Genomic DNA, 26,371 nt, shown 5'->3' on the forward strand with positions numbered 1-26,371 from the left:
AATTGTACTTCTGTATTCAGGGATGATTTGCATACCCAAGAAATAGGAAAATGAACAGAAGAGCTTCCCAGCTGGTCACATGTGCACAGGTCATGTTGTGCGCCCACTGGGCACAGCGCCAGAGGCACGTGGCTGTCAGGTCCTGCAGGCAGCTTGTGGCCAGGAGCGGGTCCTGCCCAGCACCCTGCCGCCCTCCTGCCCACCAAGGGACCGAGGCCACGTGGGGACCCTCAGCAGCCCCCTGAGCTGGCACAGGATGCATTCTGGGGTGAAAACTCGCTTCCCTGACCAAAAGAGATGGCAAGAAACACCCAGGCCTCCCTGCATCTTGAGAGTGGGGGCAGAGGGGAGCAGGGCCGGCAGGGGGCGCAGCGCCAGGGGGCGGGGCCTGGCGGGGCGGGGCACACCGGGGCGGGGCCCAGCGCACCTGCGGGGCGGGGCCTAGCGCACCTGAGGGGCGGGGCCTGCCCGGTGCACCTGCCCGTGGCCCCGCGGCGGGGCTGCGCTGTGCTGTACGGAGGCTGCGGCAGCATGGCCCGCTTGCTGGGCACCTTGCGCGGCTCGCAGCCCGTGGCGCGCTTTCAGCGCTGCTGCGGGCTCTTCCCCGCCGGCGAGGAGGGCGGCGGCGACCCCGCCGAGGGGGCCCGGCATCGCGTCGCCTACAACGGGGGCGGCGCGGGAGGGCAGCGCCGCTCGGGAGCCGCCGGCTGCGGGGCGCCCAACGGAGTGCGGGGCGGCCGCGGCCCGCAGGTGAGTGCGGGGGCCGTGACTCAGCAGAGCCGCTCTGCTCTTCGGGGCTCCGCGGGATGCGGGGTAGCGGGGACGGCCCCGCCACGGGGGCGATGAGCGCGGGGTCCTGGGTTATGAATCCGTAAGCGGCGACAGCGCGGGGCGGGGGCCCTCATCGCCGTGCCGCAGGGCTTGCCCCGCCGCGGGCAGGCGCGGGGCGCAGCCCTTCCTCCTGCTGCTCGGCGCTGCCTGCCCTCCGCAGGTGCACCTGTTGTGGTGCCGTGCCGCGGCTCCCGGCGCCGCGCCCCCGCTGTCCGTTCGGGGACGGGCTGCGTTCTGCCGGCCCCGCGGGTCGCGGGCTTTCTGCTCCGTGCCCGCCGCGGCCGCCGGGCCGGGGCTGAGCGCTGCTCGTCCTGCTGTGAGGAGCGCCTCGTCAGCGGGCGGCTCTGCAGATCGGAAGGAGCTGATGGTGGCCTGCGGGTCCCTGTCGGGAAAGAGAAGCCGCTCTTCCTCTTGCGTGGTGTCGATCCTTTTTCCCTGTCCGGCGTCCAGCGCTTGTGTTGTCCTGCGAGCGCATAAAGCTCACCAACCTCTGCTTTATGCCTTCTCAGTTAGAAGGAAAATAGGGTTACTGCACTTGCTCATGCTGAACTACTTCAAGTAGATTGTGCAGACATCCGTTGAAAGACCTGTCACTGCTTGCTTTTGATCAGAGGTATGCTTAATGTCACAGCGTTGACACCAAAATCCTGTCCAAGCTAACGCTCCATTGGCAGAGCCATTCACGTCACCTGGAGCAGCTGTTTTGGGTTTCACATAAATAAGGAAGACAGAAAGTATCTCGGTCAGAGGGTGAATGCGTCCTGGATGAGGCTCTGCAGGACCAGAGCAGGAGAGTTCATTTCCTCAAAATTAGGATGCTCTCTTCTGAAATGCGTGAAGTTTGGGCTCAGCTGGAGCATCCCTTCCTGAAGCTCGCAGTCCCAAAGTTGTGTTCGCAGCACAGATAATTCCTGTGAAGTAGGGACTTCCAAGTTGCTTTGTCTTTACTGCAAAGATGCAGTAGCCTTAAAGTTTTCAGGTTCTCTACGTGAGCTCTTGGACAATCAGTAGGTTGCACCTGTAATTGAAAGAACTACTGGGATTTATTACAGAAAACAAGACTGTAACTTGTTACAATTATCTTGTTTCTAGCTAATAGCTTTTCTGCACTCTTTTCTTGTGTTAGTTTGATTCATAGGGGACTTGTATCTGAAACTGGTTGGGAGGGATCTCTTCCTGACTTTCTGTACCTCCTTAAGTCACACATTTACAAACAGTAACTTTCTGAATACTTCTCTGTTGTTGTAGTGGGTGGCCAAATAAATCTTCTGTATGTTTAAAAAGAAGAGCTGTGCTTGTCTGCATCCTCCTGCTGGAGGCTTGGTCCTGAAATTGATAACCTGAATTAAAGGCGATGAAGAAAACAAACCCATTTCTGTAGACTTACTTGTATTTACTTGCATTTTCCTCACGCTTCCTGTTCAGAGATGCTTTATCGTCTCCTGCGATCTGTCTTTCTGACTGTAAAAGAGTACAGTTCATGTTTGCTCTGTAGTTATACCTTAACTGTCAGAAGTGCTCCAGGCTGGTGTAATGCTTACAAAGTGCCCAACAACATTTACTGATTATGTGGCTCGTGCCCTGAGACAGAGACTAATGGCAGGGCTTGGGAGGCGATAGTGACGTCAAAGGGAAAGGTAGGCACTAACTGCATCCATCTCCAAAAGGTAACTGAGGTGGGCTCAGCAGGTGAGAGACTCTCTGAGCCCTGTTGGGAGAGCTGCAAGAGGGGTGTTCCTGGCTGACATGCTGACTCTATCCTCCTGCAGGATGTAGCTGAGTTTTGGAATTGGCTTCCTTTGGAGGTGCCACTGGAGAAACCGGAGGCCCAGCCTCCTGTAGGAATGGGCTCCCATTGTTCAGCACCGCTCCTGTTGCTCCAGCCCTCGCTGAGTACCAAGGCTGGTACTGCTGTATGCACGTCTGGTTTTTGCTCTGGGGTTCCTATGGAAAGCAGCCATTATGGGATTTTGTAGTCGGTGAGAGAGAGTTTCACTGGGCAGTGTGAGCAGCCCTGGGACTGCTGGTGCCACTCAAGCTTTATCCAGTGGTCAGCAGCATGTGATAAGCAGAGAACCGCAGCAAAGCCCGGCACATACTTCTTGGGACCAGTGTCTGGTGGTCTGTCCCAGCTTGCTTTAGAAGTTCCATGTGTTGATGGCGATTGCTGCCCTGCTAGCTATGCTGTGCTGCTGGGAAGCTGTGGGCAGCGGCACAGGGGTACGCCAGGGGCTGCAGTGCGGAGCCAGCGGCTGGAGCAGTGTCAGTGGTGACGGGCGCTTGGTGACTCGGCACTTCATGGCTCACAGCCTGAGTCATCCCTTTGGAGGCTGCTGGCCCTTGTAACAAGGAGCTGTCAGGGGCCTGGGATTAATTCCTGCACTTGGAGGTAAGCCACTTGCTGTTGTATAATTCTGCTGAATGTCTTAGGCCATTAGCTCAGCTATCAAACAGAAGAATAAGAGCTCGTCTGCCATCATTTTTCTCCTTTGGATCTCTGGAGTCCAGGGGTAGGTTTAATGGGCAGGGAGCCAGGGAAAATTGCTTCTCCCTGGAAGGTTCCTTCGGACACAGAGTTCTTGTACTTTTCCTCATTTATATGCTCTGCAGAAAATGCTTGCAGGTCAGCTGGGCAGTGGAAAAGGGCTGTTGGCTGCCGCGGCCCTCCAGGAAAATAAATCATAGGGTATCATATCAGTTCTATGCTTATGCGCCTATAGCTTATTTTTCTGAGGTAAGCTACTCTTGGTCTAGATTAAGAGTTACATGAACACTAGTTTATTACCACTTTATTACTATATTAGTCGATATTAATTACTAGATTGAGGGGGGAAAAAAGAAAAGTTGAATCCAGTCTACTGCTATGGAGTCTGCTGGTGCCAGTACATCTGGAGCACTGCAGTTACCCTAATAGCAGCCCATAGCATTGTTATTCCCTGTGAGCTGGACTTGCCAGAGGTAGAGCTGTTTGCTTATGCTGACCAACTTAATTGGGTGCATTGCCTCAGTGTTCCCCACTGATATTTCTCTGTGCAGATGAAGAGCTTTCAGATACCTCATTCTGCAGGAGAAGTCGGTGTCAGGCACATGAGAGAGCCAAGACTGAGAGCTGGCATGTGGAGGCCCACTGACTGGGACTTACAGCATGAAGCTGGGGCAGAATGAGCAGAGCACTGCAGGGGTCTGGGGAACAGGGGCTGTGCCCGGTGGGGCATCCCTGTCCCCTCACATCTGGGGTTTGTCCATTCACAACCATAGTTAACCCAGCAAGCCTTATGCATCACTACCTTAGGAAGCTGTGCCTTGACTTGAATCCTGGCCAGGGAAGCAATCACTTCTCCCTGCACTGTTGCCTTATTGTATGACATAAAAGAAAAAAAAATTCTTAATTGTCTGAAAGTGGCATAGTGTCACTCTGCCTGTTTGGCTTCCAGAAGCCTTGTGGCTTTGTGCCTCTTGAAACAGACTTCTGCTGTAGAAATAGTTTTTATGCAGAAGTGAGCTGCTGGGTTTGTTGTGCTGCTGGGCAGGAACGCATGGCTCACCTTCGGGGTTGGTTTTCCAAGCTATGGTTTGTATCTAAAACCAAGTCTTAGGCTGTGAGCTTGCTTTTTGCTCAAGCTGGAGAGATGCAAAATTTAGCTGGGTTTTGGAGGAGTTTCTCAGCCTCCGTTTTGAAGCTGGGATCCCTGTCCCAAACTGAGTGCAGTTTACCCTCTCTGGTTCTTTGCTTGTGTTTATTCTCTCTCCCTGCTGGTATTGCAGCTGTCTAACCCCTAAAACGACCTCCTCTGCCACTGTCGGGCATAGGCTCTGTGGTGTACCTCACAGAATTGCAGAGTAATTCTGCAGAATTAAAGTGCAATTAGACAAACCTGTTCTCTCTCTGTACAGCAGGGAAGAAGGGAAGCCATTTCCTTCAGCCCTTCCCTCTCCTGCCTCCCTCACCCTGTCCTTCCCTTATACCCACGTCAGCCAGCCTTCCTGGAACACAGGGGATGCTGGAGCTGTGGGAAGCTCCCATAGCTTCCCAAAGTGTAGGAGCTGGTAGGAATCAGCTTTCCAGCCAATGTGAAGGAACTAATTTAACCAATCAAATGACTTACAAGTTTTTGGAGTGCCACAAGGAACACTTTTTGGCAGGAAGCAATGAGTACAGAAGCTCTTCAGGAGAGGATATGTAGTCAAGGTGCTGGCTGGAAATGTGGCTGTGAGGCCCTGGTGCTGCTGGTGGAACAAACTTAGGAGCTGGAGGACAAGAACAAATCAAATAACCTTGTCACGTTGAAACTATGATTGGAAACTGCCTTTAGTAGGTGCAGATAGCTATTGAATGCGTGGGTATAATAAGTACTTGATCGCAGAATGGAAAACAGGGCTGGTGGTGTCTACCTGGAGGCACAGCTGGTTAAAGCAGATCACAGCTAGACATGGTTCAGCCTGCTTAAAACAGCCAGCAAAATGAATGCAGTAGTGCAAGGCTGTTCCTTCAGCACTGCTGCGTCACATCTGATCTTTGGGCACAGTAGCTCAAGGCAGGCATGTTAGGTGCTTTGCATGGGAAATGCAAAGTACCCTGTTGCCCCGTGTCTCTGACAGACTTCAGGGTCCCTCTTTTTTCTTCTTAATTAAGAAGGCATTCTGTTAGGAAGATGGCAGTATTTTTCCTTTGTTAATTCTTCCCATTAATTGCTAAGCAAGTCATCTGTCAACTCTTGTCTTGCTTTATTCTACTTTATATTTAAACAACCTAGCGGATTCTGTTACATCTATTTGTGTTTTTGCAGTAAAGAGGCTAGTTATATTACTTACAGAACAATGCACAGACATATAACACATAATTAAGACTGCCTCCCAAATACCAAGGTGTGTTCGCTGCAACCTGGACCTGTCCTAGCTCCATGTGCTGAGTGCATTGATGAGTGTGGTATTCATCCTGTAAAGTCTGAAGGGGGAGCGCTGAACTGATTGGAGGTGCTGGCACAGGCTGCCCAGGGCAGCTGTGGGTTCCCCATCCCTGGAGGTGCTCAAGGCCAGGCTGGATGGGTCTCTGGTAGGGGTAGCCAGCCCACGGCAGGGCTTGGAACTAGGTGGGCTTTGCGGTCCCTTCAAGGTACTTTTTTGGTGCTTGGAATGAATTAAAAAATGCTGAAATGCTGCTAGAGATCTGCCTGACTTTCTGACTCCCTACTTGTTTGCCTAAGACCCCTGAAAGCCCTGTGGCTTCAGCTTGCCTGCTGTTCCTGCTTACACAGGGGCTGTCTTGCTTCTGTGTTTGGTGATCATTCAGGGCAGTGTCCCTGACAACTGTGCCACTAGCACGTGCCACTGCAGCTACAAGCTGGGTGATGCCTCTCTGTGCTAACCAGTGTGGCACGCAAGCCCTTCCTCGTACTAGTGAAGCTGGTCACCACTTCGTAGTATTTCTTGTGACTTCTGTTTTTCTCCCCAACCCTACGCAAGAATTGTAGGCTCTTTTCTTGTGCCTTAACTTTGGTGGCTTCTCTACATTTTGTAGTGTAAAAACCTTTAAGTGAGAAGAACTGCAATACATTAATTAGGGGCTCTGGGAGGGGAATTTCCAATCTTCTGTCAAGATGTTCTATTGCAAGTGAAGTAATGTAGTGACCTCAGAAACTTTAATTAATTGTGCATGTCTCCTGAAAGACCCACAGTGATTGAGAGCTGAGAACACAGCGTTGGTTAATGGTGTCTCTGGGTCAGACGCAGCACTAGGAAGCTGATGCTGCAGCGCTGGTCCCTGGAGCAGGCTGTGGATAAGCAGTTGTCAATGGTTTACGGGCGTTAGGCCCGATTCCGTGACAAAGGGGACGGGGGACCCAAGGGCCCACGTCCCGGGAAAAGGGGAAAGGGGAAAAAGGGTAGGGATATGGCCCTGAGAGCAAAGAACAGCGGCAACAATCTGAGGAGAAACAAACTAATTTACTAAATACGATATCGGAATGCAAAACAACACACTATAATACAATATAATTACAATTTAAGCTGATAAATCCAATACAGAGAGAGAGAATGTCCCAAAATCAAGGTAGGCCTTACTCTACTACCGACGATAAGACGGCTGGAGAGCGAGGTGCTGCCAAGACGAGAGACGGCGGAAAAAGGGACGAGGTCTCGTGATCTGCAAGTTTTTATACTGCGAGCTTTTATCTTTTCCCTCCGGCTGGAAATGGTAACAGAGGAGCAAAGTACCGTGGGGACTGTAGTAGTCCTTCTCTTCTGAGGAACAGGTACATTCACTACATGATGTTATGATGTGGAGTACCAATAACCGAAAATCATAAAACCATGACAGCAGTGCTTCTGTCTAGTTCTTCCATGAGGGATCCTACAGGGCTGGGAGGAGGGTGGTGTCTTTGTGCAGCTTTTTTCCTCTTGTGTGGGGTAAAAAATGCACGGTCTTCGTGGTTCAGCTGCTGGTCTTGTGCCCTGGCGATGAGCTAGATGTCCTCTATGTGCATCCTTTCCCAAGCGCTGGGTTCTCTCTGTGCTGCAGCATTGTGTGCCAGTATCTCCCTGCAGTGTGCCACCAGCCCTGTCACTGCTGCCAGGGCGGCAGCATGCGTGACACACCTGCACGCACAGACTGGGCAGTCAGCTACAGGAGTTGCTCCTGTGCAGGTTCTTCAGGCAGGCAGTTCATTTAAGGGCACCGTGCACACCCAAGTGCATCACTTATAATTTGAGCAGTTGATTTCAAAGTAGATAGAGTTGATGAGAAGGGTAGTTTGTGTGGAATTATCCATCTTCTGTGTCTGGGAATGCTGTGGCTCATTACACTTCCTTTTGAAACTATCTTAACATACTGGCTTTCTCTAGGGCCTTAATTGCTGACCATGAAAACCCCTCTGCTCTGACTGAAAAGCAGTGGCGATGGCTGCAGGGCTGTCTCACCCACAGGGCTTGGGGTCACAGAGAGCAGGGAGTTACTGCAGCACGTGGACAAGTCTCCTATGGAGCAGAGATGGAATACACTTGTGAGTGTCAGAAGATGCTAAGTGAGCACGCAAACTAATTGCAGTAGCATTTTCCTGCACAGAGGTTAGAGTAGGAATGGAAAGAGAACACACTTTGTGAAACACAATCATCTTTGCTTTCTTTGGAAATAAAGGACATCAGCAGCAGTGTTAGCTGGCTACTGGCTTTGGCTCTGGCACGGCTGGAACCAAGCAGGGAACTCTCATGGGCCGGTGCATGAAGGAGCTTGTGGTGGGCTTTCCATGTCCATAGTGCCTTAGGATCATAACTATTGCAGTCCTGCCTTTTTTTTCCTTTTTTTTTTTTTTATTAATTACCATACTCTACCTGAAAGCAAGCACAGCAATTCTGGGATCCCTCTGCTGCCTAACATCTCTGTGTTACCATCATGTGTCACAGATGGGATCTTGTACCTTATGCCTGACCCTATCCAGAGCTGCTGGTGTAATATTCAAAAGAGACAAGTGTTTTAAAAAAAAATCAAACTAACAAGCCAGAGATCATTTATGATGGAAATGAAGAAAGAAAAATGTTCTTAAAACGTATGTGGAAGAATTTGGCCCTTCTTTTCTCCCTCAAAATGTTTTTAGCTCCAGACTTCTCTTAGAAACTGAGCAATTGTTTTTTATTTTTCCCCCAAAAGAGATGACTATAATGAGAATGTTTTATCCCATGCCCCACAAGGTTTCAGGTACAGAAGAATTGCTGTAGGGATATGCCTGATGGTCTTAGATCTAAAGCATGTAACTCACGGTCTGCTGGAGATGGCTGCTTAATTGAGGTATTAGCGCTGCCAGAAGAAAGCTTTCTTTTGGGACATGAGAATGACGAAATATGGCTTAATGATCTCAGACAGAAGCCTCACAGTTGCTAATTGCACTGGGGGTGTTTTCTAAGTGGTGTATGAGGTTCAAGACTTGGAGGCTGAGTGCTCCAAGCTGAGCCATCGCATGCTGCTAAATTTACTTAGAGTGGTGCCAGTAACTAATCTGTGACCTCTATTACTAATACATGGGGGAACACTCCTGTAACCTGAGTGCTTCAAAAGCGTCGACTCATCTTTTCTGTTTATTGATGCAAAAATCAATTAGATTTTTTTTTTCCTGAGGTAGGTGAATGGATGTAACTTTCTTCCATCTTCCTTTTGTTGTTTTCATGCAGTTGGCTTCATCTCCATATGGAAGGCAGACGAAGGGACTGGAACTTCTGATTGCTCTTAAAATTAGTCACAAGTGAACGTCTAGACTTCCTAGGCAATTCTCACACTTCAGCACGTAGGATGAGACTTTCTGCTAGATGAGTCTCACAAGCATGATGGTTTTCGTCTGAGAAGAGCTTGTGGAGCTTATGTCAAAGCTGAGTCTTACCCTTTGCTGAAATTGTTGTGCTCCTTCTTCACTCCTCATCTGTTGGATATTCTTTCAGCCCCTATTTACAGCCAAATTCCATTTTTAATTTTACTATGGGAAAGATGAAGAGAGATGAGATTGGCTCTTCTTCTGCCTCCCAAACTACAAGTCCTCTTCATGTTTATCTTTCCCTTGTTTCCAGAAGTATTTCCAGAAAACCTGACTCACATGCTGCTGCTCTAGCAGGGCAGTAGCAGGCTGCTTGGCAGTGTCCCAGTCCCAACCATCAGCAGAGCAGCAAACTTTCGTGTCCCCGTGCTGCATATGGTGGTGGGGCCTCAGCTCTGGCCAGCTGCCTGCAGCTTTTCAGAAGAGGGAAAACCAAGATTTCAGGGACTGTCCAAGTAAATTTCTGACTGGTCTAATGAGACAAACTTTAAATGAAAAAGTTCAATAATTCCATGGTACTCGTTTTGTCTCAATACGCGTTTCTGGTGAAAGCAGCAGTGGCTCCTTTTATCGACAGATGTCAAAACTTCCAAATTAAAGCATTGGTACCCTTTCATCAAATACAGATAGCTTCCCTGGAGCAAAGGCTGATCTGATCTATGGAAAACCTTTGTCAATGTGGCTGCTGTCCTTTACTAGTTCTGATGGATTTCTGATCTACAGGAAGTGTATCTGAGCTATTGCTGTCATCTTTGAGTACAAACGCTGAAATTTTTTCTTGACATCCACTATAACAAATTAATTGATTTAAGGACTGGGAACTGTAATGGTGAAATCCCTTGGACGTTTGATACAACTTGCTAACTCACTAAAACTTTCTAAAATGCTCTCATTTTCAGGGCTGTGTACAGAAGTATGTTGTGAAGAACTACTTCTACTATTACTTATTCAAGTTTTCAGCTGCTTTGGGTGAAGAGATCTTCTATATCACTTTCCTCCCATTTATCTACTGGAACATCGATCACTCTGTGTCTAGAAGGATGATAATCATTTGGTCTGTAAGTATTTTGATTGGTTACTCATGCATGTACTACTTAATTCTGTAATTGTGGCAAGGGAATATTTAAGAGTAAGAATAACCTTTCAAACAAACCAACAGCATTATTTATATGGTTCTCATATGGTCTAGCACAGGCATTTCTGAGTTTTGCTGCTGATGGGAGGGGTGTGTATGTGCATGACACAGGTGTTGCGATGACTGGCAGAGGAGGTGTTGGTTTGTGTAGCATCTGTTCATCTCTGTGTGTCTTGGAGTGATTTATTTTTTCAGCCTAACAACTTGCTGAGCTCTTTTTGATAGGGTTTGCACAGAACAGCTGGTAAAATGCTTCCTTTCCAAGATATTGTGGTCTGCTACGGATGGGTGTTTCTTACGCTAGGAAATCTTTCTCCCTGGTTCCTTCTGCATAGACTGTTCATGCAGTTCTGGCTTGTTTGAAATTGGTATAAATCTGAGGAAGGGGACATGTAGGCTGCAGCTGAATGAAGATGGTGCTGCTGCAATTCCTTCCAAAAAAAAAAAAAACAAACCCCAAACTGACCGAAGACTCAAAACCAAAAAAAGCTGCTGCCACCCCAAAAAAAACCCACAAACAAAACACACACGCGCAACAGGTTCTCTGAAGACTAAGGCTTAAAAGCATTGATTTTTTATTAATACTGGAGTATTCTGAAATGAACAGGCTTCAGTGTTGCTTCAGCTTTCACAAATACAATTTAGGAGATCCAAAGTATATTTCTGTTCTGGCACTGAAAAACAACAGATAACTGGACACTTCATTCTTCTGCGCAGGGGTGAATGTTCTGTTGCTGCCATTGCTCATCCTGGTGTTTATCAGATCTTTACCCAAATAAAACCCTTTCAGAACAGAGAAAGGAGGTAGGAAGCATTTCTAGTGGATGATGGACCCTGAAGGTTTGGTTGACAATCCACTTTGATTTAAGAAATCAAAACTTGATAAAAACATGAATGTGATGCTTAGGTCTTTTTCTTTACAACAAAGCTTATCCTTGACTTAGTCAATTCTGGTTAATAATATTCTCTCTTTTGCCCAAATAACATGATTAGAAATAATAAAAACAATTTGAATTGGGTCATGCACTTAAAATGCATCCAATCTTGGGCAGAAAGGATCCGCTCCTCTGCGCCAGTAACTCTAGTCAATAAATTTTTATAAAGAGAACATGAAAAATAACTTGCAGATGAAATGGAGGAGTAGGTGGACACTTAGTAATTAGAGCTGGGTTTTGGCCAGGACTACACCTACTTCATCTGGAAGTGTGCCACAGAAAATGATGACTGGTAATCTCTGCCTTTTGCTTTTGCATATTGCTCAAAAAATGACTTCTCAGAGCTGCCTGTTTGCCTCTGAAGGCTTGCCTTGCCTTTACCTGGCAAGGAGTCTGCCTGATTACTGGCCAGGGCTAGCCTGGCTTAATTTGAGTATGCAAGAGTCTGATGTTATTTTCTCAGTTCCTGAAGGAGTTGTGGAATCGCATTTTTGTAATGAAAAGGGAAAAAAGAAGCTGTTCTATATATACAGACTTGTGACAATCTGCAGTTTTAGAGGCGTGTGCAAGTATGACATAGCAATATATATGTAGGCTTTACATTGATGTCATGGCAAGCTTGGCTGTGTGGCTTACTTGCTTTTGAAATGAAGTAAGCGTTCCTGGTGTTACTGAGGGATCTTGATCTGTCTGAGATGCATCAGTCGTGTGTGTAACATCAGGACTGGCTGCGCTGCAGGGGAAGTGCCAAGGTATTCAGTGTGACATGTTGGTACTTTTCATCTTAACCGGGAGCTTAGATGACAGAATGGGGGTCCCAGGCTGTTTTGGGGGGTCTTCCCTTAAATATCAGAAGTATTAATGCTGTTTCCAAGGCCTTCGCAACAACTTATCTATGATAGCTTCTGTGGAGCCAGTCACCTATGGTGGAGAAGGATAAATTCCAGCTGGAGCAGGGCCAGGGGTGACTGCGGAGCAGGCTGTTTCTGAGCAGAGACTGAGAGCTGAGATAAGCCCCAGCCAAATGAAGTCAGAGAGAGACTGATGCTGGTGGAAATGCTAAGGGAAGGAAGGAGCTTCTTAATATAAAAATACGGGAGCAGAAACAGATGTGCTGAAGATAGCCATGAATAAGCCCAAAGTTGTGAAGCGCAAGGATGGAGTTCGTAGCTACAGAAGGGAGAAGGGATGTAAGAAGGATTATGGAAAGAGTATTTCAGCAGCAGTAGGGGACCAGCCTTGGTGCTCTGGCTGTGTTTTCCAGTCCTGTCCTCAAAACCAGCTGTTCACATTTTTGGCTTAATCGGCGGTTCTGCAAAATGTGGGCTGCGGTCTCCTCCAGTTGTCTTGGGAGCTTAAACCATGTGTGATGTTTCTGTGGTGCTCTTGTCCGTGGGATGCACACACAGCCTTTACAGGCAGAGGAAGGAGATGGGTGCCTGATGCCTTGCAGTGAGGTGCTGGGCAGGCAGCCTGGTGCCAGCACATCCCGTCCTTGGCCTTTTGAAGGGAGCACTCTTTGACCTGGCTTTGATGCTTAGGGTTCTTTCTGCTTCAACTGGGAGGTACAGAGGTGGAAAACAACTTGAAATAAACTAGCTCTCAGATGTGCTTTAAGTTTTCCACATATCTCAGCTTAAAAGGTGAAAACTTTGTGCTTTTTTTTAATTTTCCACAGAGTGTGTAAATGGGAAGTGTACCCACACCTCTTCCAAGCCTATAGAACTGTGATTTGTGCAACATCAATAACAGCCGGCCAGTGTGGACTTTTGTCGGGGCGGGTTTGGCAGCATGGTGCGATAAGTGCTGCTGGGTTGTGGGGTGGGCCAGGTGTGGGGGTGCTGGGCCTGGCTTCTTGCTGGCTGCCTGGAGGGACGGCCTTCCCAGGGTGCCACAGGGGCATGCTGAGCTTTGAACTCAGGGCAGCCAGTGCTGTGATAACGAGCAGGGATCTGTCTGTGCTCATGGTGCCACAGCGCTGTGTGAGCTGGGTTCTTGGCCACATTGAAAAGTTGCTTTGCAGCAACCTTCACTTTATTGTTTCTTCTGCCCTAACAAAGGTTACTAGTGCTTTTGCAGTATCTCTCCAAGATGAGCTCCTGACAGCTGATCACATAATGCACCTGCCCAGCACGTGAGCCTTCGGAAGCACTGTGTGATGCTGTGCAGAAAGCTGGGGGCTCCTCCAGCCCAATCTGTCCCTGTATCCTGTCCGTCCCAGGGCCCTATGCTGCTTGGCCTCAGTGCCATGAGGAGGTGCCCAGCTTGGTGGCAGTGGGTGGCAGCCCAGGAGGAGTGGGGCAGCAGGATGCAGCCCTGTTCCCATCCCAGGGCCTGACCCAACTCATCTGCACCGCAGTGCCTCATGGGGAGCACCGAGCTCCCTGAGAGGAACTGTGTGGCCTCTGCTTTAGGCACAGGATGTGGGGATGAGAGGCTGTGAGTGGTGCCAGCCAGGGGCTTGGCTTAGTTCTTTTGTGCTGAGTCAAGGTGACTGCTCCCTCAAGAGCCTGGAGGAGAACTGGTGCTTCCAGGATGCAGGCTCTGCTTCTGCTTGGCCAGTCTCCCGCAAATGCTGGCTTATTATTAGCGCATTCCTAATTTTTTTTTCCTCCCTCTGGTGCTCCTGACATGCTCTGTCACTCCTATCGGCATACCAAGATTGTGATTAGAACCAAAAGCAAACTCATTTTCAAGCTGTAAATTTCCTGCCCTGGGAAGGTGATATAATGCTGCAGAGCCAGGTTATGGAGTTGCTATTTCCAAGCCACAGCGGTGGGTTCAGTGTGAGGCTGGTGCAGCGCGAGTCTCGGGGAAGGAGGCAGCGATGCTCTCTGACCTCAAGTCTTCTCTAGAATTTCATCTGTACCTTTTAATAGATCAAGAGCACAGCTGAGGAAGCTGTTCTGGCTCGCTGTGCTTAGACCAAGTGTTAGAGTGCAAAGAGCAGAATCAGCTTGACTGCCCCCTGCCTGCTTGGCAGGAGCCTCCCTGCTGGGCTGCGTGGCAGCTGGGCATGGCCGTGAGGGGGCTGTGCCATGTGTCCAGAGCTGCCACAGCAGCCAGGTGAGCCCGGGACCAAGGGTGGGAGGGAGTGCTTCTGTGCAATGGAGCATGTGTAGCTCAGGGCAGGCTCGCAGGAAACCCTCAGGTGAAGAATACAGAGGGGGCTGTGCTGCTATAGCAACTGCTAATGGTGTTCAGGTAGTAAATGGTAACGCTGCTGACCAGGGGTGGCATTGGAGCCTTGCCTTTCCTCTATGGGTGCTGCTGCCCTCAGGCAGAGCCATGTTTTTGCATTGCTCCTAGTATCACTGAGACCCCTCCCCAACAGGTGAACAAGGGTGTCCTGCAAGGAGGAAGGCTGTAGCTAAGTGCCTTTCTAATGCTTCTTGCATCTCAGCTGAATTCCCATGAGTTCCTTTGTAGCTATCTGCAGTTAATTATGTCCTACACAGCCCATCGTGTTTTTGACTGTTGCTTTAGTAATGGAAAATTCTCCAGGTTCAGACAAATTTCCCCATGCGAAGACAGATACTTATAATTTTAATTTGCACGTTAATTTATACTAAAGAGACCTGGAGATGGCCTTCCCCCAGAAGCACAGGAAATCCCATGGGTCTGTGTGGCTGAGTGGAACAGCTGGCACTGGAGATACACGCAGAGCAGCACAGAGCTGCGGTGTTGCACACTTAGTAGGCAGAAACCTTGGTGAGGTGGGGGAGAAGTGAACAGGACTGTGCAGCATAGAATCACAGAATCGTAGAATCGCTCAGGTTGGAAAAGACCTTCAAGATCGTCAAGTCCAACCGCAACCTAACCATACTACCCTAACTCTAACAATCCACCACTAAATCATGTCCCTGAGCACCGCATCCAAATGGTTTTTAAGCACATGCAGGGAGAAGTGGCTTGACTCAAGGTTTCTTCTTTTGTCCCAGGCCTACAAGACAGCAAACAGTGTCTGAGTACAATCTGTCTCTAGGTCTGGAAGTGCGTAACAGTGCTGGTGGTCAGCTGTCTGGAGCTGGGGTGATTTCTACCCATCATGAATTTGTTCTGGGGCCATTTAAAGGTTTTTGGTGTCACGTAAATAAGTAATTCTAGTCAAGTGTTGTAGGGGAAGCTTAGCTCTGTGTTTATTGTGTCCCCATGCTCATCTCTCCATTTCCAGTGCTCCAATGCTTGTGATTTGCAGCATTTGTTACAGGGGGAGCTCATCTATTAGGCTGAAAAAAGCTGCTGCAAGTTGCTTGCCTTCTTTCCCAAAACTATTGGAGAATAAATCCAAAATGACAGACAAATAAGGTGAGGAAATCTTACGTAAGAGAGAACGTACCGTTAACGCAGAGAGGTGCGTGCTGTCCTGGAAGATGAGCACTGCAGCAGAGCGTGGGCCAGATGTACCGTGTAGTGTGATGCCACGCTGGGAGACTCTCTGTCTGTGTGACACCTGGAATGCAGGGACCCCCTGACGGCAGGTAGCGTGGGAGCTCCGTGCCGCTCCATGCTGTGCTGTAGGGCACTTGTCATCTCTCTCCTTCTAGGAGAAACCTGTCAGCTTGGCTGGTGGGACTGTCCTGCTGCACCCACGTGTGCTGCTTTGCTCACTGAGCCAGGGCATTGCTTGTAAAAACTTGTGCACCAGGGTCTGGTGCTGAGCATGTGCTGGGCTCCCCTGGATGTCCTAGGGGTTTGGCTAACCTCTCAGCGCTGTATGGGGCCGTACTGTGTGTATTTTTAAAAACTGGAAGGATGAGAAATTAACTTGGAATGAAAGGAAGAAACATGTTGTGAGTATTCCAGGCATTCCTGCTTACCCGTACCACCTCCCGCACTCAGTGTGTTTGTGTCCATCAGGGCAGTCCCAGCATGGGCTTCATTCAGAAGATGACTCATTTCCTTTTCTGCAAGTCTCTTATGTATTAGCACTAATAATACTTGTCCAAGTGAAAGTATTACGGAGGGCTGCTGATAAACTGGCTTGTCCCACTTCACCTGTGAGATGGTATCACACATAGCAGCCTCAACATTTTATCTTCTGTTTCGGAGAGGAATTCGCTTCCTATCCTGGCATTTAACTGAATTCCAAAGATGTGCCCACATCCGTTTGGAAATGAGTGGCATTAACCAAATAAATCCATCCGGTGGTTTCTTAAGAGGTTGTTTCCTTCCACTGTGAGCGGCCTGGGGTGGCATTGAGTATGGTGCTGTGCCCCACATGTCACTGCCCAGCAGCAGCTGGACGTGCCCCTGGTGACGTGCTGGTGTGCAGCTCATGTGAGGAGGAGCAGAGGCAGAGCAGCAGGCGCTTCTCTGCAGCTGAGGCTGCCTGGCAGCGTGGGGCTCTACAGTGTGTGCTCTGCTGCAGTCAGGAAGATGAAGGCACGTGACATTTTAGATTTTTTTCTGGTTCTGATTTGTGAACCCAGAATCCCGATGTCCTTTTAGCATTTTTTTGTTAAATAGCTGCTGGGTGAGAAGGATGCGGCATGGCTGCAGTGGACGTGGCCACAGATGGGCCTGTTGCTGTTCTACCAGAGCACAGGAAAGATGTTGTTTTAAGAGCTCTCCTTTCCTACTGGAAGTGTGAGAAGCAGAACAGCAAATTGTCCTGCTTCCATGAGACGATGACTAAGATGCCTGCTTGTTTTGCAGGAGAGGGGTTACAAGGGAGAGACTGGAAACTTAAGCTCCACACTGTGGGGTGGGAGCCAGCCCTCATCTAGCACCATCGCACACTGGCTGTGTCTCATCAGCAAAACCTGCGTTTAGTCCCGTTCTGATCAAGTTACTGTGCTGTGCAGTAAAACCACTGCTCTCTCCGCTGAACAGGATAATGGAAAGTCCTTTAATAATTCAGGGGACAAACTCTGCTCTTGGATGGTGGATTTTGCAGCAGTAAAGCTCAGAGCTGCAGTTCTGGGGTGGCAGGGTGGGAATTCCCTTTGCTAGCTGACAGCCTGTGGCATTTCCTCTCCCCAGATTGTGATGTACATAGGGCAGGTCTCCAAGGACATCCTCAAGTGGCCACGGCCCCTCTCACCACCTGTCGTGAAGCTGGAGATACGGACGGATGCGGAGTATGGGATGCCTTCCACCCATGCCATGGCAGCTACTGCCATCTCCTTCTCCTTTTTCGTCACAACCATGAACCAGTATAAGGTAGGGGTTAAAAAAGTGTTTTTTAATAAGAAGTGCATCTGCTTCTAGCAAGCTGCAGAAGACCCTGCAAATCCGAAGCTGTTGCCTCTTCCAGAGGAGCTCTCTGTATTCATTTCCACTGATGTGTGCTTTTCCCTGTTATTATTCATAGCCAGCTGAAAATGGGTACAAGAATTTTGTTGGAAATTTTACTCCTTTAGCACAAACCCAGCTCAGTGTTGCTTGGAGGCTGTCGCTTTCTTGGTGACGCTGAAGTTGCTGTGTGTCACCTCTTTTTGTATGATGCAGGAGAAGCATCCTCGGAAATCTCCTGGCTGTCACTTGTGTTAGGCTAAGTGGCGTGTAACACAGCTCGAAAGCCTGTTCACTGCAGAAGCAGCATCAGTTTTGCTGCATTGCTGCTGCAGGCTGCTTGGGGAGATCCCACAATAATTATTTTCCCTAAACCTTCAGCCATCTGCCTACCTAAAAAGGTTTGTTTCCTGGAAACCTATTGCTCCACGATGACTTTAATTCTGTTTTATAAATCCTAACAAGCATTTCCCGTGTTCAGCAATAACAACATCCTGGCTGCAGCATATTTAAGCATGTTTCTCATCCTCCTCAAGTGAATTTCAAAGATGAACCCACATAATAAGTCCAGAGGAGTCGTGGCCTGGTTTGGGTCCTCTCTGTGATACCCTGCACCATCCCCCCATCTGTGCAGGTACACGAGGCACCCACTCCTTTGGTGAATGTCACCATGCAGTAGGTGACTTCGCTCGGGGTTGCAGTGGTGCATCTCAGGAGATGCAGCAACATTGACTTCTTTGTTAGAAAGGGCCCCAGCTCTTTGGGCTCTGCTGATTGTTGTTGTTGCTCAGGGCAATGGGTGAGAAGCAGGGGTGCAGACATGTCTTGCAGTGGGCTAGGCCTCTGCTCTAAAAGTAGTACGGTCCCCCTGCTTTATTGTGTTGCAGTAAAACCATGCAGGGACAACTGCTGTAAAGAGCCATGCTGCCACCCCTTTTGGTGCACCAGGTCCAAAAGCCTTGGTCAGCAGCACTTTCTCCTCCTCCTCCTCTGCTGATCAGCTAGGGGTGGGACTCACTGCTCTTCCCAGGCTGTTCTGTACCTGTTGGAGACTTCCATGGGACAGTAAAACTGCTGTAAAATAATTATGTGGTTTAATTGGCCTCTATTAAGAAGAAAGGAATCTACCAGTACTTCACTGAGCTGCCCTCGTCATCAGTTATTGGGCTGGCCCAGCTCCCTGGCTGCCTGCTGGAGAGGGAGCGGGGGTGTAGCTGCACTGAGGACTCTGAGGAGCAGAACACAGGGCTGTGTGAGTTGGGAACAGCACCCACACGGGGCTGGGCTGGCTGGGCCACGGGCACGGCTGCAGCAGCATGACGTGGTCAGGTGCCAGGCTCTCAGAAGGAGGTGGGGGCTTTGTGTCAGATTGGAAGTTTTCATTCCACTTTTTTTTTTCCCTCCAGAAAACTGTCCTGTAGGGAGTGAAATGAATCCCTGGGACTTCTTTTCAGTGGAGCCTTAAGATGAGATTTGAAAGAGCGGAATAAGGTCAATGTGTTAAGCTTATTCATAGACACATCAAATAGCCTTGGTTAAAGATTGTCTAGTTCCAACCCCCTGCCACAGCCAGGGTGGCCCATTATTATTCTTTACCAAATGTGATTTATTTTTTTAAATATTAATTTATTTCAGTGCTTCCTTCCTTGTTAGTAAGCATCTCGGAGAGAGAGCTATGTAAATCCACCTTCCTCAGCAGATGACTGAGCCTCGCCTGCCAGAGCAGAGCCCCCTGGCTGCTCTAACAGCTGCATAGTGGCTGCACCCTGGCACCACAGGCTCCTGCTGCTGCACGATGTTCATGTGCACAATGGTGTAACACGTGCATTTGTTTTCCTTTTGCAGTACCCATTCGAGCTCGGCCTGACGGCAGCATTCGTGTTCTCCACGCTGGTGTGCCTCAGCAGGCTGTACACGGGGATGCACACAGTGCTGGTGAGGCTGTGCTCCATGTCCCCTCCTTCCTTAGCATGGGCCTGACCATGCCTCCCTTTTGACCACAGGGGTATGTGTGCCGTGCCACCGCATTGAGGCTGTGCCTTCCAAGGCAGCCGTGAGGAAACCCTTGGGCTACTGCTATTGGAATCTGAAGGGAATTACGAGGACAGCTGGGGAACCCACTGCCGTGTGTGGGTTTGAGAGCCGGGCGAGGTTGGTGTGGGATGCAAATTGTCCCTCTATGTTTTGAAATGTTAATTGCAAGGAATGCACTTGGGCAACTGCCGTGGCTCTGCACAAGGCTGTTGTGAAAGGCCCCACGTCAGCAGGAAGTGGCTGGGAGCTGTGGGGGTGGTGGGCAGGGCACCCCGGGGGACACGCGGCTCCTGGGGCTGGGCTTCGGAATGGCGTTATGGTCAGCTGCCAGGGGCAGGCCGGGAGCAAATCGAGCCTACGGGACTGAGAGGCGCAGACTTGCTGTACGGGAATACTGTGGTGCTGCAGGACGAGCAAGATGGCCGCAGTTTGGGGGTGTCAGCAATGCTCTGAGAACCAACCTCGGGGTAACTCATGCTACTTGCAGCTAATGGGGAGCGTCACTGCTCTGTCACTTGAGGCTGTCAGAGTGTGACCTCGTTTTGCTGTGTGAATACAGCCAGCAGCTCCCACCAGCTGGAGGTGCGTGACTTGGTGGGTGCATGTGAAGAAATAGTGCATTTTTTGTGACCAATAATGGTGCTGTAATAAGGGGAATTGATGAGTGTAAGAAAGAGGGCCCTTGTGCAATGAAGGTTGTCTATAAAATATAGCCTGACCTTCCCACCAGGCCTGGTGGATCAAAACAATATCTTAAATCTCATCTGGAGACATCATTTCTTCACCAGTGACCTTAAGTCAATCAGTAAAAATTCCTGGCATATTTCCCTTGCTGTTCCATTATAATGAAAGATGCCTCTAAATTTAGATGGATTTTTAGGGTAAAGAAGAAAAAGTCTTTTGTGCATTTGACCCTATTAAAAAGGGTTTTAAAATAAGTAAATAAAAAAAGCTCCCTTATGTCACTAGGAGAAACACTGCCCCAAGGCCACACGTCCCTCTCTGGAGGCTCCTCTGCACTCCCTGGTGACATGGGGACCTGGCAGGTTGCACGCGTGCAGCCCCTTTGTGCATCAGTGTCCCTTTGTGAATGCAAGCGTCATGGAGGATGGCGTGCGGTTGCCTGCTCCTAGCAGGAGTGTGGTGGTTTGAGAGAAGGGAGCAAGCACCCGTAGGCCTCAGCTGGTAGCAGGAGAGTTCAGCCATGGGAAGGGATGGAAGCAGTGCAGTTGTTCAGAGATGGCTTAACTACAAAACCTACCTCCACTGCCCTAGCACGAGAACGTTCCCTGTTGGTAGAGAAGCAGAGGAGAGCAGGGTGTGCTGGGGAGTGCAAATGGAGATTAATTGGAACATAAAAATTTAGAGACGTTTTTCTGTCTTGGTGCTGTGAGCCCATCAGAGTCACCTGGTGCTGGGGCAATGAGTGCTGGTTCCTCTGAGCGTGTGGTGTCCCAGCTGGATGTGGGACTGTACTCAGCAGGGCTTCGATTGAATGCTTTGATTGGATCACCAGAGAATATTCTGGAGTGCCACCATGTTTGGGGGCAGGTTCGATGTCCTGGGGGCTTGTGCTGGCACTTGCAGTTCTAACATGCAGCTTCAGGCTCATTGTAATGGCAGGCATAGAGCAGGCTCTTACCTTCCAAAAGCCAGACCGTATGTGTTTGTACTCCTAAAAAAAAAAAAAAGCTGTAATCAGAGAAGCAGACCCTCTGGGCTGGCAGCGAGGGACTTTGTCTTCAGGCAGCAAAGCAAAACAACGGCTTTCCAGCTCAAATCTGGAGGCACCAGGTCTGTCCTGTGCACAGCCTGAGCGGAGTGGGGCCATGCTCTGTGTGGCAGCACCTGGCGGGAAGGGGAAGGCTCCAAGCATCACCACCTTGGGCAGAATTTACACCTGCCCTAATTTGAGAATTCCTTTGTAATTACAGGTCGCAGTTAGAGGAGAGGCTGAGCTGCTCGCACAGCCGGACGGGTGGGGGCTGTGTTTCCTGCCAGCCCTGGCAGCATCCCTGCCACAGGGTGAAGCTGGGGTCCCCTCAACGCACAGTGTGGAGATGCCAGAAAAGCACTTTTTGTTTCAGAAATCACGGAATGGGTTGGGTTGGAAGCGAGTCTCCAAGAGGAGGAGTGCTATGCCTGTGTCCTGGGGGGAGACTGCATAAAGCAGTGCTGTACTAGCTTTTTGGTTTGCACAGCCATGACTTCTATCTGTAAAGTTTTTTGGCCATGTGCCCCAGTATATGTGTATGTGTAGACTACACCTGTGGACCACTGCACTAATGCAAATGTACAGCACTAATACGTATGTAGCACCATTTGGAAAACTGTAATCAGGTCCTTGAGTAGGGGGTGTCCGTGTGCAGGCTGTGCTCCAGTGCCTGTTTTCTTGCTTAAAGCCAAGCATGCCGTGGAGCTGTTGCCTGGGAGTTGTAAACAGCTGAAGTTTGGCTGTGCTTGAGTAATGCATTTACCAGAAAGCCATTAAATGCTTGTTGTGAACAAGTCCCCTCATTCTAGCATAACTAGAAATTAAGTTCTTATAAATAATTCATGTTAGACTGTGACCGAGCGTAGAAGTAGTCAACTGTCATGACTGGCTGAAAAAAGATACAATCTTGAGAGCAGGATGTTGCTGTATGTGATTAACTACAGCATTTGCAGTGAATTTCATGATTGCAGTACAAATTCTTCTGCCTCTTGAGCAGTATCTGGGGCAGCACAGTGACACTTCTTACACTGCTTCCATACGGAAAGCTGCTGTTTTGGGCAAGCTTTTGTCTGCGTTCTCAGCACTGTTCTTAACAACAGTCAATTTCTCAAAACATCTGATTTGCCTCTGTTAATAAATCAGGTTTTAACATGGGCTTGCCTCAGGTGCTTAAATGCAGCCAGATTTCAGAGGCTCAGGCAACAGCTTTCACCCTGCCTTGCTCCTGCCTGGAGGTGCCCTGTGCTTTGTGTTCCTAGTGGCCGTCCACAGCAAGGGAAGGCACCTCTCTATGCAAAATGGGCGAGAGATGACCCAATGGATGCGATGAAATTACTTGTAGGATTATGGGAAGGATTTGTGCTAAGGCAGCGTCACTTAACGTCATCCCTGGGATGAAGCTGTGTGTCTGTCTCTTCCATTGAAGTCATGTATGGACAGTGACCATAGAGTGTGAGAGGAGGGGAGAGGACAGATCTTCTGGTCACATTCAACGTCTTCATCACTGACCTGGATGAAGGGATAGAATGCACCCTCAGCACGTTTGAGGATGATACGAACATGGGAGGAGTGGCTGACACACCAGAAGGCAGTGCTGTCATTTAGCAAGACCTGGACAGGCTGGAGAGTTGGGAGAGGAACCTGATGAGGTTCAACAAGGGCAAGTGTTGCAGAGTCCTACACCTGGGGAGGAATAACCACATGCATCAGTACAGGTTATGGGCTGACCTGCTGGAAGGGACCTCTGCAGAGGAAGACTTGAGCGTCCTGGTGGACAACAGGTTGGCCATGAGCCAGTAGTGTGTGTTGGTGGCTAAGAAGAGCAATGGTGTCCTGGGGTGCAGAGAGCGTGCCCAGCAGGGCAAAGGAGATGATCCTCCCTATCTGCTCTGCCCTGGTGAGGCCACACTGGAGTATTGTGCCCAGTTCTGGGTTCCTTAGCTCAAGAAGACAGGGATCTCCTAGACAGAGTCCACTTGAAGGCTGCAAAGATGACTGGGGCCTGGAGCATCTCCTGTACAGGGAAGGGCTGAGAGCCCTGGGACTGTTCAGCCTGGGGAAGAGAAGGCTGGGGGGGGCGGGGGGGGGGGTTTATAAATATCTAGTAGGTGAAAGTCAAGTGGATGGGGAAGGCTCTTTTCAGTGGTGCCCAGTGACAGAATGGGCACAAAGTGGAACACAGGAAGTTCCATATGAACATGAAGAAGAACGTCTGTACTGTGAGGGTGATAGAGCACTGGAACAGGCTGACCAGAGAGGTGGTGGAGTCTCCTTTGCTGGAGATAATTCAAAACCTGCCTGCATGCCTGCCTGTGTGACCTGGTACAGGGAACCTGCTGAAGCAGGGGGTTGGACTAGATGATCTCCAGAGGTTTCTTCCAACCTCTATGGTTCTGTGACCTCGCTTGTTCTGGGAAAATTGATCAGCAGATGCATTCCCATGCCCAGAGCTAAGGCTGCGTTGCATTTTATTTAGTGCAGGCTTTGGGTTTTCACTGTGAGTGTGTAGTATCATGGTACTGTGCAGCATCAGGGAGGGGGGATGCTAGCTTGCCAACTGGGCAGCGACTCATGCTCTGTTTTCCTGAGGTTCCTTCAGGCTGCTGTTGCTTTCACTCTGGCCTTGCAGCCCAGGGTGAGGCAAGCTGCCTTTATCCTAAGGGATCAACTCTGCCTGGGCATGGGGGGCCCCACTGCTGAACTAGGGAGTAGGCAGCAGCTTGCTGCCGGGAGCCACTGGACGCTGGTAGGAAGGAAATGAGAGCAGAGGATGTTGGTGCCTTACAGCCGGCTGAGGAGTTCTGATTTGCAAAGCATTTCACCACCATCTCCTTGCAGGATGTGATCGGCGGTGCGCTGATCTCGGCAGTGCTGCTGGTGCTCCTGTACCCTGTGTGGGATAGCATCGACCACGTGCTGCTGACCAGCCCCTTCTGCCCGCTGCTGTCCATTGCTGTGCCCCTCCTACTGTGCTACAACTACCCCAAGCTGGACTACTACAGCCCCACCCGTGGGGACACCACCACCATCCTTGGAGCTGGAGCTGGAGCGACTGTGGGGTTCTGGTTAAACAACCAGTACGTGGCACCTGCCTATGTCAGCAGAAACATGGGATTTCCTCTCATCACCGGTCCCATGGTGGTGCTCATGCTGGCCAGGTTTTTCGTAGGGCTCCTAGTTATTCTACTGACGCGGCAGCTGATGAAGAACGTGGTCCTGCGCGTGCTGTGCTACTGCTACACGTTCCCCATCGCTGACCTGGATGCCCGGAGGAGGCTGGAAGTGGAAGTGCCGTACAAATTTGTAACGTACTCATCGGTGGGCTTCACTGCTACCGTCATCGTGCCGCTGCTGCATGAGCTGTTGGGGCTGCTTTGAGCCTTGTTCCTTGACAAGTAGCTCGTGGTGCCACCATTTCAGAGAGAAGTTGTTCAAGGCTTGAACTTGATCAGAAAGGGTTTGTTGCCTTTCTGCACTGGCCCAAAGCACCCTGTTCTGAAAACTGGGGAGGACTTGCTGTACCCAAATAACTGAGTTAGAAATCGTTGATCCCACCACATCCCGTAAGTACTGACCCGTGGCCTAGGTGACTGAGCGTGGTGAGCACAGCACGAAGCCACGTCCTCATGGGTCAGCAGCACCGTGGGCGAAAAAAAAAAAAAAGAAAAATGAAAAAAAAATCCAACCCCACAGAGTAATTTCTAACCAATCTCTCCCTAATCCTAACACAAAGATCCTTTCCCTGTATGATGGAGCAGAGTGGTGGCAGCAGTGAGGCTTGTGGTGCTGCTGCTGGACCTGGCTCTGTGTCTGTGCAGAGACTGGGAGCAGACAGCCCCTGCAGTGCCCTGGGGTGAGGGGTGATGCCGAGCTGCCACATCACTGTTGGTCTTCCATACATCTTGCAGTACGTGTACAAAGTGTAGAATAGCATCAGCAGTGTTCATAGGCATGCCACCGCTGTACTGCTCAGGCTGCTTATTTAACGCTGTGTACTTGCCCTAGGACCAATGAGCTGTTGAGAAATACAGCGGTGAGTGTGGTCTGCTGGGCTGGCAGAGCGTAGCGCTGCACCGCAGAGCTCGGGGCAGGCCTGTGTGCCTTCCCTGCCTGCACAGCGTGAGCTTCAGCCGTGCGCCTTCGTGCTCATGGCTGCAACAAAGATGGACTTGGTTGTAAGGGAGGTGCTTTGCCATCTGTTGGCTGCCTGTATGCACACAGCCGAGCCCCAACACATTGCTGAGGGCTCTGGCTGGCCAGCTGGGGCACATGAAAGAGCCGTGTGATTTCAGACACGGTTGGTGATCTCCAAACGAAATGCAGGCAGAAACGTTAGCTATTTGTAGATTTGCCCAGGCTGTGGTTAAACTGTTTTAAATTAGAGTGTGTGGACACATCTGTCTTCACATGTGCACGCGGAGAGCTTAGATGAATTTCCTCCCACACTGCTGCTGTGGGTGCGGGGCTGCGGCCACCAAAGCTGCTGGGTCCCCTCTCGGTCTCCTCCTGGTGCTGCCGGTCACAGCTCAGGGGGCTCGGTGTCACGGCAGGTGGGACCAGGGGGCTGAGAGGCACAGCCTGGTGGAAGCACCCGTGTGTAATGATCCTGTTCTGAATAGCAGCTACTTGGTGTTATGGAGAATTGTCTAAGTTATACAGAGAAGCTTGGATTTATAATGTATGTGCATAGATATTTTTATATTTTATAGTATTCGCCCGTATGGGATTCATGCAATACATGCAAATTGTACTTGGTTCAAATTTTAAAATATAAATATTTTGCAAACTTTGGTTTGTTTCTGTGTTCATGTTGTGCCCTCTCTCACTACCTGCAAGTGGCCGCCGGGGTGGGAGGGGCTTGCAGTTGGAAGGGAGGAACAGAAAACGTTTGCAGTTGCAGCCCTAGCCCTGCTGGTGCCTGCTCTAAGCAAAACTCCGCGTTTCTGCTTCGTGAAAGGCCAAATCCTGAAACAGCAGTGAGGGACTGCAACCCTGGCACTGCCTTCATGCACTCAGGGCATAAATTCACCGGAGAACTGGGACACCCACAGAGACAGAAAATCATGCGTGGAGAAATACGCTTAGTGCATGCACACATGCCTGCAGTCTGCTGAAATGCAAATCTGCCGTATTGCCGTCCTAATCCCCATGCATGACACACCAATAAACAGGGCTCTCTAATGCCTTC

At 49.8% G+C, this 26,371-nt stretch overlaps 1 protein-coding gene across 1 annotated transcript; it reads left to right on the forward strand.

Moving 5' to 3' along the window:
* SGPP2 (sphingosine-1-phosphate phosphatase 2) lies at positions 489–25,973 on the forward strand. Its single transcript, XM_021394606.1, has 5 exons — positions 489–750; positions 10,028–10,186; positions 17,184–17,363; positions 19,281–19,370; positions 24,022–25,973. The coding sequence occupies exons 1-5, from the start codon at positions 532–534 to the stop codon at positions 24,559–24,561; spliced, it is 1,188 nt and encodes a 395-aa protein (XP_021250281.1). The 5' UTR covers positions 489–531; the 3' UTR covers positions 24,562–25,973.

The sequence above is a fragment of the Numida meleagris genome, chromosome 4, assembly GCF_002078875.1.
Source record: "Numida meleagris isolate 19003 breed g44 Domestic line chromosome 4, NumMel1.0, whole genome shotgun sequence".
NCBI classification, from domain to species: Eukaryota; Metazoa; Chordata; class Aves; order Galliformes; family Numididae; genus Numida; species Numida meleagris.